We start from the raw sequence: 13,878 nt of genomic DNA, 5'->3' as shown, positions 1-13,878 counted from the left end.
ACCAAAACCTTAACCCCAGCCTAGCTAATGTTAGCCACCTAGCCATCTAGCTAATGTTAGCCCCAACAAATTGGAATTTGTAACATTGCAAATTCCTAACATATCATATGAATTGTAATTCATAACATATCATATGAATTGTAATTTGTAACATATCATATAAATTGTAATTCGTAACATATCATGTGAAATGGATGAGGGACATCCACAAATTAATACATATTATATACCACACCAAACGTAACTGATCATACTCCTGAGTGACGCAGCGGTCTAGGGCACTGCAGCTCAGTGCAAGAGGTGTCACTATAGTCCCTGGTTCGAATCCAGGCTGTATCACATCCGGCTGTGATTGGGAGTCCCATAGGGTGGCGCACAATTGGCCCGGCATCGTCTGGGTTTGGCCGGGGTAGGCCGTCATTGTAAATAAGAATATGTTCTTAACTGACTTGCCTAGTTAAATAAAGGTTAAAAAAAATACGAATTATTATAGATTTTAAAAAAATACGCATATTCTTTTTTATTTTGTATTTGCTTATAGCCCACACTAACATGAGCGAGTCACAATCACATCCTTTGATGTGTCATCATTGTCACTTTTGGTGATAGTAATCAGTCACAGTTTGCCACTGCAAACTAAACCCTAGTAATTGCTATTTGGAGGTACTATAAGCCCTCTATCCATCAAGCCAGACCCAAAGATGACCCTCTTCCAGCCTCCTATACACAGACTGCTATCATTAAGCAATAAAGCATGAGGGGGTGTGGTATATGGCCAATATACCACGGCTAAGGGCTGTTCTTAAGCACAACGCAACGCGGAGTGCCTGCATACAGCCCTTAGCCGTGGTATATTGGCCATATATCACAAACCCCTGAGGTGCCTTATTGCTATTATAAACTGGTTACCAACATAATTAGAGAAGTAAAAATAAATGTTTTGTCATACCCATGGTATACAATCTGATATACAATCAGCCAATGAGTATTCAGGGCTTGAACCACCCAGTTTATAATAAGGCCCTACTCCTACTCCTAGTAAGGCCTACAAAAAAGGCTACATGGACCTGTTGCTGGGGTTTACCTGGACATGGCGATCTCAGCCTTCTGCTTGGCGATATCTGCAGCCTTCTCTGCCGCGTCCACAGCCCGGTCCACCTTCTCTCTGATCTTACTGGCTCTGAGGGGGATCAGGTTCTTTCTCTTGCCGCTCACCAGGACATTCTGCTTGTACTTGCCCTCCTCCTTGGTCCCGTCAGGGAAGGTAGTGCAGCCGTACCCGTGCCGCTTGTTTCCCACCCACTCCCCCTCATAGTGCAGGCCATCCGAGCGCCGGCTCACGCCAAAGCCTGTGCGCTTGTCGTTCTTCCACTCACCGCAGTAGGTCTCTGTTGCCGTGGCGTCCACATCATCCTCGGCAGCGGCCAGTTCGGCCTCGCCTTCTCCCAGGCTGATGGTGGAGTTGACTGAGCTGACCGTGCTCATGCCCGCCTCGCTGCGGAACGAGCTCTGCTTGGAGCGCTGGCTGGCTAGAGAGCTCCTGGACTCGGACTTCCTCAGTTTGAGTCCACTGAGGATCGAGCGACCTCGGAACAGACCCTTCTTCTTGCCCTTCAGCAGCTCTGCCTCGCTGGGTGCCGTGAGCACGAAGCCCCCCCGCGACACGGCCGGACTGCCAGCAGAGCCCATCCCACCCACGCACGCCATGCCGGCCCGGTCCGGGAGCAGAGCCATCCCGTTACTGTGCTCCGAGCGCAAGGAGTTTATGGAGGTACGCAGCGGAGAGCGGATGACGGCTGCCATGCCGTACGGCACACTCTGCCGCAGGCCGTATCCCTGTCGCATCCCCCCCAGCCACTGGCCCTGGTACGTACCTGCAAAGAGAGAGAAAAAGGTCACAATGCATACCAATATGATATAACAGCATATCAATAAATTATTCATTTTTATATTTCACAATACAACAACAACACTAGAGATAGATATATGTGCCTAAGGGGGCTAATGAACATACTGCAGAGTCTAGCATGTGTAAATGCCTCTTTGTCTGTGTCGGGACTCAGCTGATGACATTACAGCCTACTACAGTAATCCTCGCTGCCTGAACACACACTCTTCCCCTCCAGCATTGTCTGCATCTTACCTGAGACACTAAGTTCAAGTGCTTCAATTAGGGACTAAACCATGCAGTATTACCATAATAACAACAACCAAACATACTACTACTACTACCACTACTAATACCGCCAGTACCAACACTACTATACTAAGGATATCAAGTAAAAATACTGCATCCCAGGCTGTATCCCAGTCATCAATATATGTATGAGGGAAACTGTGGCGAGATAGTAAGTGAAGAGCACTCATAACATCTATCAACATGTCCATCCCGTTATCTATCACTATATCCATCCCGTTACCTGTCAGCACTGTTATTTAGGGGTCATATTGCCAACAAAATAATGTAATGTTCTTTTCCCTGAAATGTCCAGTATGGCAGCTGGTCATCATGTCGTCTGCCAACCTCTCTGATTGATCATGTCTCAGTGTGCTCCTATATAGAGGTAGCAAATGGACATTAGGTACCTGAACAGCGTATCAAAGGGCTGACCCTGACTGGCTAGGGTCAAAGGTGAGGCTCCACTGGGCACTGGATTCCATAATTCAATTTAGTGGTGCTATATTATGTCAAAGGTTTTCAGCCCGATTTTCAGCCCGATGCAATACATGACATTTCTATAGGGATAGGTAGCATTGTTTCCTATTGTGAACTACACTCTAAGTCTATTTTGTCTGTGAATAGGTCCAATACTTGTTCAGTACACTGCCTTAGTAGTTTATATTTTAAAGATGTCGCAGGATTTTTACTCTCTTTTTCTCTATTTCCCATTCCAGTATTGGTCCATCTGTTGGATATCTCTGTAGTGCTGAAATCTAGGACAATTCACTGCATCTCTCTCTGTCTCTCTCTCACATGCATGCACGCACGCACGCACGCACGCATGCACGCACGCACGCACACACACACACACACACACACACACACACACACACACACACACACACACACACACACATACACACACACATACACACACACACACACACACACACACACACACACACACACACACACACACACACACACACACAATCCTTGTGGGGACCAAACAATTGATTCCCATTCAAAATCATATTTTTCCTAACCCTAACCTTGACCCCAAACCTAACCCCAAATCTAACCCTATCTCTTAACTCTAACCCCTAATCCTAATTGTAACACTAACCCTAATTGTAACCCTAAACCTAAACACTAAGCCTAAAATAGCGTTTTTCTTTGTGAGGACAGACAAAATGTTTCTGTATTTTACTATCCTTGTGAGGACTGCTGGACTAATTGCCCGATCTATAGGAGCCATCTATGTACAAGTATTCATCTATCTTATCTATATTCTGTCCTTTCCATGCTGCCAATGACTGAGCAAACCCTCTGATGTAACAGCTCATTTGCTCGGTGATTCATCGCAGCAAGCTTTCTAGAATTTGCTGCTTAAGTGTGGAATCAGCACACATACAGATGTAGGATCTTAATTGGATCACCCTGTCACAGGAGAGCTGTACCGAAAACTTGTAGTGTATTTGAGGTTTTAAAAGGCTTCTAAAGTTTGTATTTTTCACATTGACATTTCGGACTTGATTTTTCCCTTATGAAAAATGTATCAACCCCTACAAAAATGTCCATGAATTATAATCCTCATAATAATTCATATTTCCTCTTGCTGCATGATTATTTTCCTGCTGTAGCAAACTGGATCAAATTTAGATCCTACATCTGTGTAGGCCCATATAAGGATGCACACACGCACGCACACTCACACACATACACTCTCCCCTTTCCTCTCTGCCTTCATTGCTATCTTTGGGCTGGCGTGTCAGTGAAATGCATAAGGTTGGATGGCTCAATGAGGCAACAGCAGAGAGAGTGTGGGATATCCCACCCCCACAGCAACACACTGCTGCTGCTACTTCTACTGCTGCTGCTGCTACTGCTGCTACTTCTACTGCTGATGCTGCTGCTACTCCTACTGCTGCTACTTCTACTGCTGCTACTGCTGCTACTTCTACTGCTGCTACTTCTACTGCTGATACTTCTACTGCTGATACTGCTGCTACTGCTGCTACTCCTACTGCTGCTCCTTCTACTGCTGCTACTGCTGCTACTTCTACTGCTGCTACTGCTGCTACTTCTACTGCTGCTACTTCTACTGCTGCTACTGCTGCTACTTCTACTGCTGCTACTGCTGCTACTCCTACTCCTGCTACTTCTACTGCTGCTACTGCTGCTACTTCTACTGCTGCTACTGCTGCTGCTGCTACTTCTACTGCTGCTACTTCTACTGCTGCTACTGATGCTACTTCTACTGCTGCTACCACAGTAGGATGGAAACCTACTGAAACCTACTACTCTTCAAAACAGGCCTGGCAGTCTGGGTGGGCATTGAATATTTCTGTGCGTTTGAGTGTGTGCGGGGGGAGAGTGAAATAGGTAGACAGAGAAGAGAGAAAGAGGAAGAGGGCAAGACTAAGACCAAGCTCTAACATATCTCTCATGTGGAGGTATTAATCATTGTCATACCTCCCCCCGTTCCACATACGTCTGACCGTCACAGAGACAGCTGGCCGACATCTGGGCACACCCGCCCGATCCTATCAGTCAACAGCTGTGTGCCTTATGATGGATCAAACACAGGCCTCAACTGATAGGATTACACTGATATTCCCATAGACAGAGAGAGAGCGAGAGAGAGAGAGAGAGAGAGAGAGAGAGAGAGAGAGAGAGAGAGAGAGAGAGAAAATGAGAATTAGCTAGGGCCTTCCAGCATTGCTCTGGCACATCTATCTATCTAGGATCACTTCCTGTTTTCCAGCTCTTGATTTGATTTGATTTAATTGATCCCAGCACAGACACTCCAGAAATAGAGAGAGAGGGAGGGAGGATGTATGAGTGCTTCTTCTTCTTTTTTTAATTGTTAGCTTTTGCGACACAGCTGAAATAAGGTCCAGACTGAAATAACTTGGGTTATGTCTGGTTCCATATACACAGAGAAGTGACTTATCCTCTCTTGACAGTTTGATTAGGTCCATTTTGGATCAGACCACAGCATATTAAGTTGTTATTATAGTTTTCAGACACATTAGCTAGAATCAGATCATAATGAAAGACTTGTGTGTATCCCCCCCCCCCCCCCCCCCCCCCTCCCACACACACTCACACACAAAAAACACTAACAATACAAATAAAGACTGGTGTGTCCCCGACCTGCAACAGCAGAACACTTCTCAGTGAAGGAGGTGAAGCTTTAAAAGAGTTGAGAAGGGACGTCTCTCTCCTATGAGAGAGCAGCGAACGTAAACTCTGATTCTTTGGCAATCCATTGACATAGCCATGGGATCATCATCTCACCATTACTTGTATCTCACTACAGCCATTAGTAAAGCATAGCTAGGCTAATGCCTGATGCAAGTTTGCACACATAAACATTAATTATGAGGCAAAATAAATACAATGCCACATCTAGCCACATTAGCAGAGAAAAATGCAGTAGTCTACCTGAATATACGTTTAACAAATATGTGTTAATTTAATTCAAAGTATCAAGTGCTCCTGAAATGTCAGTGACATTTTCCTTCTGGCTTAATTTTGACATTGACATAAACATCCTGTCATTACACATGCCATGAATCATTCCACATCAAGCAAAACATATTACATGCTTACTTGAGTTGTGTCATCCTTGTGTAGCCTTATAGACTTTAGGAATGTTTTAATATGCTGCATCGTGACCCAAAGTGTAGGCCTATTGTCATCGGAGCTCTCCAAGGTGCTGAAATGATAGCATTCTCTCTGTGGGGGTGGATGGATGCACGTTCATCATTGGTTTGCCTGAACAGTTTCCCACGCTTGTATGTGCCCTTACAGCTCTACCAGGAAGTCGGAAATCCTATTTCAATTCAGATGGACGCTAGTTTCATCAGTTAATTTGGCTGTGGTAGAAAACTCCGCGTCGTGGAGGCATCTCTCAGTCGTGTTAATAATTAGTGAGGCAAGCATATTATTCAATTTCCCCACAGCTATAAAAACATCTAGGCTTCTGAAAATATATTTGAATTCACAACGTGTCACATGCTGCCGGCGTTCAGATTCGGCCTAGTATGTGATGCATGTAGCCTGACTACAATAATCCTCTGTCGTTTATTTGCCTATTGGTTTTCTATGGACTATGCAACTCAGATGTTAAAACGAATCCGGTGGAGGTTTTCCGCCGAAGGGCTGCGAGATGGGTTTTGCAACAGCAGTACAGGGGACAGCATGGAAATGGTTAAACGTGGAAAGATCAAAGACGCGGAAACATCAGAGAAACTCTGATTAGATCACGCGCCAACCAACCCCCTGTCTGAATTCATGATAGTTATGTGTTCTTCTGTTTCTAGGTTAAACTTGTCTGTTGTATATTCACTCCAACAGAGATGGCGCGTCTTTTTCAAAGTTTAGGCCTACTAAATCTGTAATCAAATGATGAATCTCATTTTGATATTTTAGGCCGCATTGTGAGTTAAATTCATGACAGAGGAAATTGAGAAGGATGGCAGAAAGTGTGTTTGGATTGTCTCTTTCATGAATTATTCATATTTTACAAAGTCAGCACTTGCACTTCAGACTTGTATGTTTGTGTGTGAGAGAGAAAGTGAGAGAGACAGACAGAGAAAGTGAAATATATATATATATATAAAAATCTGGTGATGGTTATGCTTAGGCAAACAAACTATGAAGGAAAATAGAAATTGGGCATTTTGCCCATCTATCAGGTACATTTTTTAGTATTTAAAAAAATGATTTTATTATTTTAATTAAATGTATAAATATTGAAACAAAATGGCATTACACATCTCACTATTAATATTCCCACTATTATGGGGTTTTGATGTAAGGTCCCTCTTTTCATTATTGCGCCAAATCATATCCAAAGCATCCTAATGTATCTTAAAACGGCCTGTTTAACTCAATGAAGTTACTTATAGATGATTTGGACATGATTTGGAAAATGCTAATTTAGGTACCATTGACTTGCAACACACACCTTAAATTTGACTGCTTTATTAAAAACTGATTTCAAATGATCTCTAAACAAGTGGATTATTTATCTTTAGGCTCTCCTAATTGTACACTATATGACCAGAAGTATGTGAACACCTGCTTGTTGAACATCTCATTCCAAAATCATGGGCATTAATATGGAGTTGGTCCCCCCTTTGATGCTATAATGGCCTCCACTATTCTGGGAAGGCTTTCCACTAGATGTTGGAACATTGCTGCTGGGACTTGCTTCCATTCAGCCACAAGAGCATTAGTGAGGTCAGGCACTGATGTTGGGCAATCAGACCTGGCTCGCCGTCTGCGTTCCAATTGATCCCAAAGGTGTTCGAAGGGGTTGAGGTCAGGGCTCTGTGCAGGCCAGTCAAGTTCTTCCACACCGATCTCGACAAACCATTTCTGTATGGACCTTGCTTTATGCATGGGGGCTGAAACAGGAAAGCGCCTTCCCCAAACTGTTGCCACAAAATTGGAAGCACAGAATCATCTAGAATGTAATTGAATACTGTAGTGTTAAGTTTGCCCTTCACTGGAACTATGGTGCATAGGTCTAACCATGAAAAACAGCCACAGACCATTATTCCTCCTCCATCAAACTTTACAGTTGTCATGGCATCCGCTAAACCCAGATTAGTCTGTCGGACTGCCAGGTGGTGAAGCGTGATTTATCACTCCAGAAAACGCGTTTCCACTGCTCAGGAATCCAATGGCGGCAAGCTTTACACCACTGGAAACCCATTTCATGAAGCTCCCGAAAAAAACAGTTATTGTGCTGACGTAGCTTCCAGAGGCAGTTTGGAACTCTGGAGTGAGTGTTGCAACCGAGGATAGGCAATTTTTACATGCTATGCGCCTCAGCACTCGGTAGACCCGTTCTGTGAGATTATGTGGCCTACCACTTCACGGCTGAGCAGTTGTGGCTCCTAGATGTTTCCTTTTCATAATTACAGCACTTACAGTTGATCGGGGCAGAAATTTGACGAACTGACTTGTTGGAAAGGTGCCACTTAATGGTTCTACTGCCTATGTTTGTCTATGGAGAGTGCATGGTTGTGTGCTCGATTTTATACACCTATCAGCAACGGGTGTGGCTGAAATAGCGAATCCACTAATTTGTTGGGGTGTCTACATGCTTTCGCATATATATATATATATATATATATATATATATATATATATATATATATATATATATAAAGGTTATAGAGATAACTTAATTCAATTATATATAGAACCATTTCTAAATGACAAAAGGTTCGACCAACTTCCCTCGTTTTGTTGTTGAAGTCACTTAAAACATTTAGATCAGACAGATTACAGTTTTAGTCGAGCAAGAGTAGTGGCAGCCAGGGAAAGAGTTGGGAAAAGTTTTTGTGACATAAAGTGGTTTCTGGCTAGAACAGACACGGACAGACTGCAATCCAGAACAGAATACAGCTAGCAAAACTGTTGCAAAAACGTCAACATTCAAAATGAGCTGCAGTTAAAAGCTAAATCTCTCAGTAAGCTTAAATCGACTACGGATGTTATCCGGGATTTGGTTTTGAGCTTTTTCTGTCACAGAGAGGTGATGGTGTGCCCCTGTCTTAGATTTTTCCATTTAAGGATTATTAACACATAGAAACATCAGACTATTGATTTATCATTTGAACGCTAATTCTCCCAAAATTGCCCTGTACATCACAAAATTGATTTACATCGTGCTCATAATTTTGAATAACTGAGCATGCTATTTATTTGGCCTCATAACATAATCTGGTTCAACAGCAACAAGATATGTTCTTTAATAACTGCGATAACACACCATGCAGGATGATATAACAACATAAAGCAGCTGACGATCTACAAACCGTAGACCCCTCCACATCTCTACATGGTTCAAACCACTTCTTAACAACCATGTTGGTATGTAGGTCAGGGATCACATTATAAAGGCTACTGTACTGTAAGGTTGAACAGGTTGACTCATATCCAGATAGACAACTGTCAGGGCAGTTTCCTGTAGCTTTCAGTTTTGTGAGTGTGTTTTACTCCCAATCACATAGTGTGTGATAATCAGCAATCACTTTGATCATTATCATGTGACTGATGGTGTACAATGGAGCATCAACAACCATCAGAAACACTTGTAAATTAGCTACATGACAATTATTAACACAGACTGTTGAAGTGTTCTCCATAGATACCTTGGATGGGTCCCTTATTCCATGGCCATTGGCAGTATAGAATGTCTGACTCCATCTGAGGGGTAAGACATTGGAAAGACAATGCTACTTTAACCTCTCTGTAGCTTTGACTCCTCCCTCCTCTCTGTCACGGTCTACTGTGATTGTGATTAAGCAGCCAGATTAGTTCTCAAATAAGTAAACCCCATTAGCAAAATCAACCAGCCAATCAGAGCAAGGAACACTGAGTCCCCTGTGACACGCTGACTTGCTGCGTGTCTGTGCGTTTCCACAGCAACTTACTGTACAGAGACAAGAGGCAGTGAGGCACGAGGGAGCAACTGCTCAGAAGCAACTGCTCAGAGCATAGATCCTTTTCCTCCTTTCAGTTGTGGTTTGATAAGGAGGTTATGCAACATGTGTGATCACAGATCAGGGGGTAGAATGCAAGACTATTTCTTATTTATGATGATGGATGCTGTAATCAGCTGATTAACGTTGTTGTTTGGCAAAACATGCTGTAGCTTACAGACACGAGGAGTATACTGGTGTCTTTTAAAGACACTGACTGATTTATAGACACAGTGAAGTGTTACATAATGAATACTGACTGTAGATATCAAGTATCTGAGTGTCTCTCATACGACAATAGTCGACTATTCCTCATTCTCATACATCTTTATCTACCAGTTTATCTTCTCCAAATCCATTTCTCTCTATTACATCTCATACTCATTTCATTATAACAAAGCCTCACAGGCCTAGTGCTCTCTTCAGAGTGGATACTGTAACTGTTATCATTTTGGATATAGTACTGTATCATATCTGTTCTGCATATTCTGTCCCCATTAGCCTGCTCTCTCTCCTCGTTCAGCCAGTGTTGGGTGGGCTGCTGGTTGGGTGCATGATTGTGTAAGGTGCTAGAGAGTTATATAAGCTTAACAATGGTGTTGCACCAGGAGGTTTCACCAGAATAATTCAAACTATTCTACAGACAGTTATGTCCTTTAACTGTGTGATTGTTTTAGTACCTTTGTTTTGTGATATGAAATGTTTTGATGAATATATCTGGATGGACCTGGAATCCACCTTAGGAGAGAGTATGTGTGTATTTGGGGTATAGTAAGGACTTCCAGGCTCTCATCACTGTCATCTTCAAAGTGTGTAGAGCATTTATGGCCTTAGAACTAGATCTCTCCCAGCCCAGCCTGGTCTCATAGACTAGCCGTAACATAGTAAACGTATATCAAATCAAATTGTATTTGTCACATGCCTCAAATACAACAACCTTACCATGAAATGTTTACTTACGAGCCCTTAACCAACAATGCAGTTCAAGAAATATAGTTAATAAAATATTTACTAAATAAATTAAAGTTAAGAAAAATGTATCAATCAAACAGTAACACAATAAATGTACATAACAATAACAAAGCTATATACAGGGAGTACCAGTACTGAGTAAATGTGCGGGGGTACAGGTTAGTCAAGGTAATTTGTAAAGTGACTATGCATTGATAATAAACAGCAAGTAGCATCAGTGTAAAAACAAATGGGGGGGAGGGGTCAATGTAAATAGTCAGGGAGAATAAATTGTTCAGCAGTCGTATGACTTGATGGTAGAAGCTGTTAAGGAGAAGTTTGGTCCTAGACTTGACACTCCAGTACCACTTGCCATATGGTAGCAGAGTCTATGACTTGGGTGACTGGAGTCTTTGACAATTTTTTGGGCCTTCCTCTGACCGCCTAGTATATAGGTCCTGGATGTCAGGAAGCTTGGCCCCAGTGATGTACTGGGCCGTACTACCCTCTGTAGTGACTTGCAGTCAAATGCCTAGCAGTTGCCATACCAGGCGGTGATGCAACCGGTCAGGATGCTCTCGATGGTGCAGCTGTAGAACTTTTTGAGGATATGGGTACCCATGCCAAATCTTTTCAGTCTCCTGGGGGGGAAAGGTGTTGTTGTGTTCTATTCATGACTGTCTTGGTATGTTTGGACCATGAAAGTTTGTCAGTGATGTGGACACCAAGGAACTTGAAACTCTCGAATTCTCCACTTCAGTCCCGTCGATGTTAATGGGGAACTGTTGGGCCCTCCTTTTCCACTGAGACCAACAAATGAGTATGATATGTTACACTTGGTATGGTTACAAAAAATGAAAGTAGGTTTGTTGGTTGCGGTGGATAGGTGGCGTATAATGCGAAAGTCGAGCAACTCAAAAATTGTGAGTTCTTTGAGACAACTTTAGCATTATAATTTGTAACATATCATAGGAAATGGGTGATGGGCATAAACAAATTAATACATACCATATGAAACATATCATACTAAATGGAACGTCTGGGATTTACGTACAGAAGGATACAAAATGATCTGAGACCAGGTTGCCCAGCCAGGTTTGCCATGAGTTTCTCTGTCTGGTTATGGGAACTTCACCCTGACTGCTTATTTCCTATTCATGGCTGTACAGGTCATCTGGAATATCTCTTTCTCTCTCTCCGACTGCATGCAGAGTCCGGATGGCCTTAATTTGGGCCTCTAAATGTATCTCCCATTGCAGCTCGAGCAGCGGAACTGCTTACTTAAATGACAGATGGACGGAGAAAGAGAGCTTAGTTTCTGAGTAACAGGAGAATAATGAAGCAGGAGACAGTTCAATTTTGTGTGTGTGTGTGTGTGTGTAAGGCATCCATATGTTGATGCCTTACACAGAGGGTACTACTCAGCCATAACATGACTCAGTCTGAGTCTGGGTCTTACCTCCATCAGAGTAGGTCTCCGTACCGTATCCGTCCTGAAGACCGTTGTTCCAGGTTCCCTCGTACTTCCCGCTGGTGCCGGTGCTCTCCCTGAGGCCGTAGCGTCCCTTAAATCCACTTGTCCACTCCCCCTTGTACACCCACTTTCCCTTGTTCTCAACCCCAATCCCATGGCGCTTGCCCTGCGCCCAGGTGCCCTGGTAGGTGTTCCCACTGGGCCAGGTGTACACCCCCACCACCTCAAAACCATGGCTCCAGGACCCTGAGTACTCGCCTTGGCCCTTCGGCCCAGTGCAGATGCCATGGCCGTGGGCTTTGCCTTCCTGCCACCCGCCACAGTATGACCCCCCATCATCAAAGTTGAACCTGCCCCCAGTGGACATGCATGAAATAGGTTTTGGCAAATCCCCCAAATCTCAAAAAAAGAAAAAACACAGTTGGGGTCGGAGTTGGTGATGATGAGGTGTGAGGGGGAGGAAGACACACATACAAATCCCCTGGGTTGACTTAAAGAAGAAAAAGAAAAATAGCCCCCAGAGTGTAAGGTCCCTCCTGTGAGGCCGGAGCAGCGGGAGCCTCTTCAGACCATTATCCTGGAGCTGTGGTTCACTGTCACTCCCAGTCCAATCTCCTACAGCCGCAGCTCACAAATAGGAAAATGCCTATGCCAGCCATGTGACTTCCCTGATGACACAAATGCAGAAACCCTCCTTCTCCAGGTTTTGGGTTCTTTCCCCCTCCCTCCACACAGGGCCCCACCGCCGGCACTCTCCCAGCCGCTCTTTAGCGCTCCCTGGCAGCTGAGCACCACCAGGCTCCACCTAGAAACCCCAGGTAACACAGCTAACAGTCAGCCGCTGGGCAGATCCGACACCATTTCCAGCTTTACAGATCCATCTCTTCTGGCTGGCTCAGCTTGTCGTCTGTACCCAACCCACCCAACATGCTCCTGCCGCACAGTGCAATACAGAAACAGAGAGAGAGAGAAAGAAAAAAAGAGGGATTCAGCTTGCTTCTCTCCTGATGCCTCTGCTAGTGAACAGCAATGCAGTCTCTTCCCATATGCACACACACATACGTACACTCTCACCAACAGCAAGTGCGCACACGGACCATGAAAAAAAAACAAGTGATCTGATTATTTTCCTCCTCTCTTTTCCCTTTCCCTCTCTCTTTTTTCATCCACGTCCTTAAGTGGTTGAGCGATGCTGATGCTTTTATTCTTGTTCCCTTTCTAGTGAGAAATCCAGATTTATCTCTGCTTTTCCTCTTAATGCGCCATGCTCTTAATTTTTATGTATCACTATCTGCCTTTTCGGTTGTTGTCTTATTCCCCACTTCTCTCCTTATGGTTGGGTCTCTCTCTCTCTCTTTCTCTCTCTCTCTCTCTCTCTGGTGTCTCTCAAATCTGCTCATTAGAGGAGGACTGTTCCAATGCAGCCAACACCCCCTCCCCCTCACATGCATGCTCCTGTTTTTAAAGAGACAGAGGCTGCATAACATCCAAGCCTCTCTCCTCTCTCTTTTGCAGCCCTGAAGAGCAGAGATTGCTTTTCTATTTGCATGCCTTAGCCTTTTCACCTCTCCATCGCTGGTCTGTGCATAAAAATGTATTTAATCATTATATAAGATAATTATGTGGTAATAGATAGAGACTGGTAAATCTGTTTATTAGATATTATTTACCAGAGTTCTGTTGAATCATTATGTTAGGTAATCTTCCATAAACACTCTTAATACTGTAGTAATAATAATGTAATGCACATTAGTTTGACATGATATCAGAGGAATAACATTGAC

At 43.6% G+C, this 13,878-nt stretch overlaps 1 protein-coding gene across 2 annotated transcripts in view; it reads right to left on the bottom strand.

Moving 5' to 3' along the window:
• LOC110511358 (junctophilin-3) overlaps positions 1-13,480 on the bottom strand; it is a 31,699-nt gene extending 18,219 nt beyond the window's left edge. The window contains exons 1-2 of one of the 2 annotated variants that reach the window (XM_021592337.3): positions 12,080-13,480; positions 1,085-1,874 (exon numbers count right to left, since the gene is read on the bottom strand). In XM_021592337.3, coding sequence (XP_021448012.2) covers positions 1,085-1,874; positions 12,080-12,461 — 1,172 coding nt within the window. In that variant the 5' untranslated portion in view covers positions 12,462-13,480. The remainder of the gene's footprint in view (positions 1-1,084; positions 1,875-12,079) is intronic. The other variant, XM_021592384.3, reaches the window with a different exon arrangement.
• Positions 13,481-13,878: the final 398 nt, after the last annotated feature.

The sequence above is a fragment of the Oncorhynchus mykiss genome, chromosome 1, assembly GCF_057628025.1.
Source record: "Oncorhynchus mykiss isolate SJ-2025 chromosome 1, ASM5762802v1, whole genome shotgun sequence".
Taxonomy (NCBI): domain Eukaryota; kingdom Metazoa; phylum Chordata; class Actinopteri; order Salmoniformes; family Salmonidae; genus Oncorhynchus; species Oncorhynchus mykiss.
This window is presented reverse-complemented; position numbering and strand designations above follow the sequence as displayed.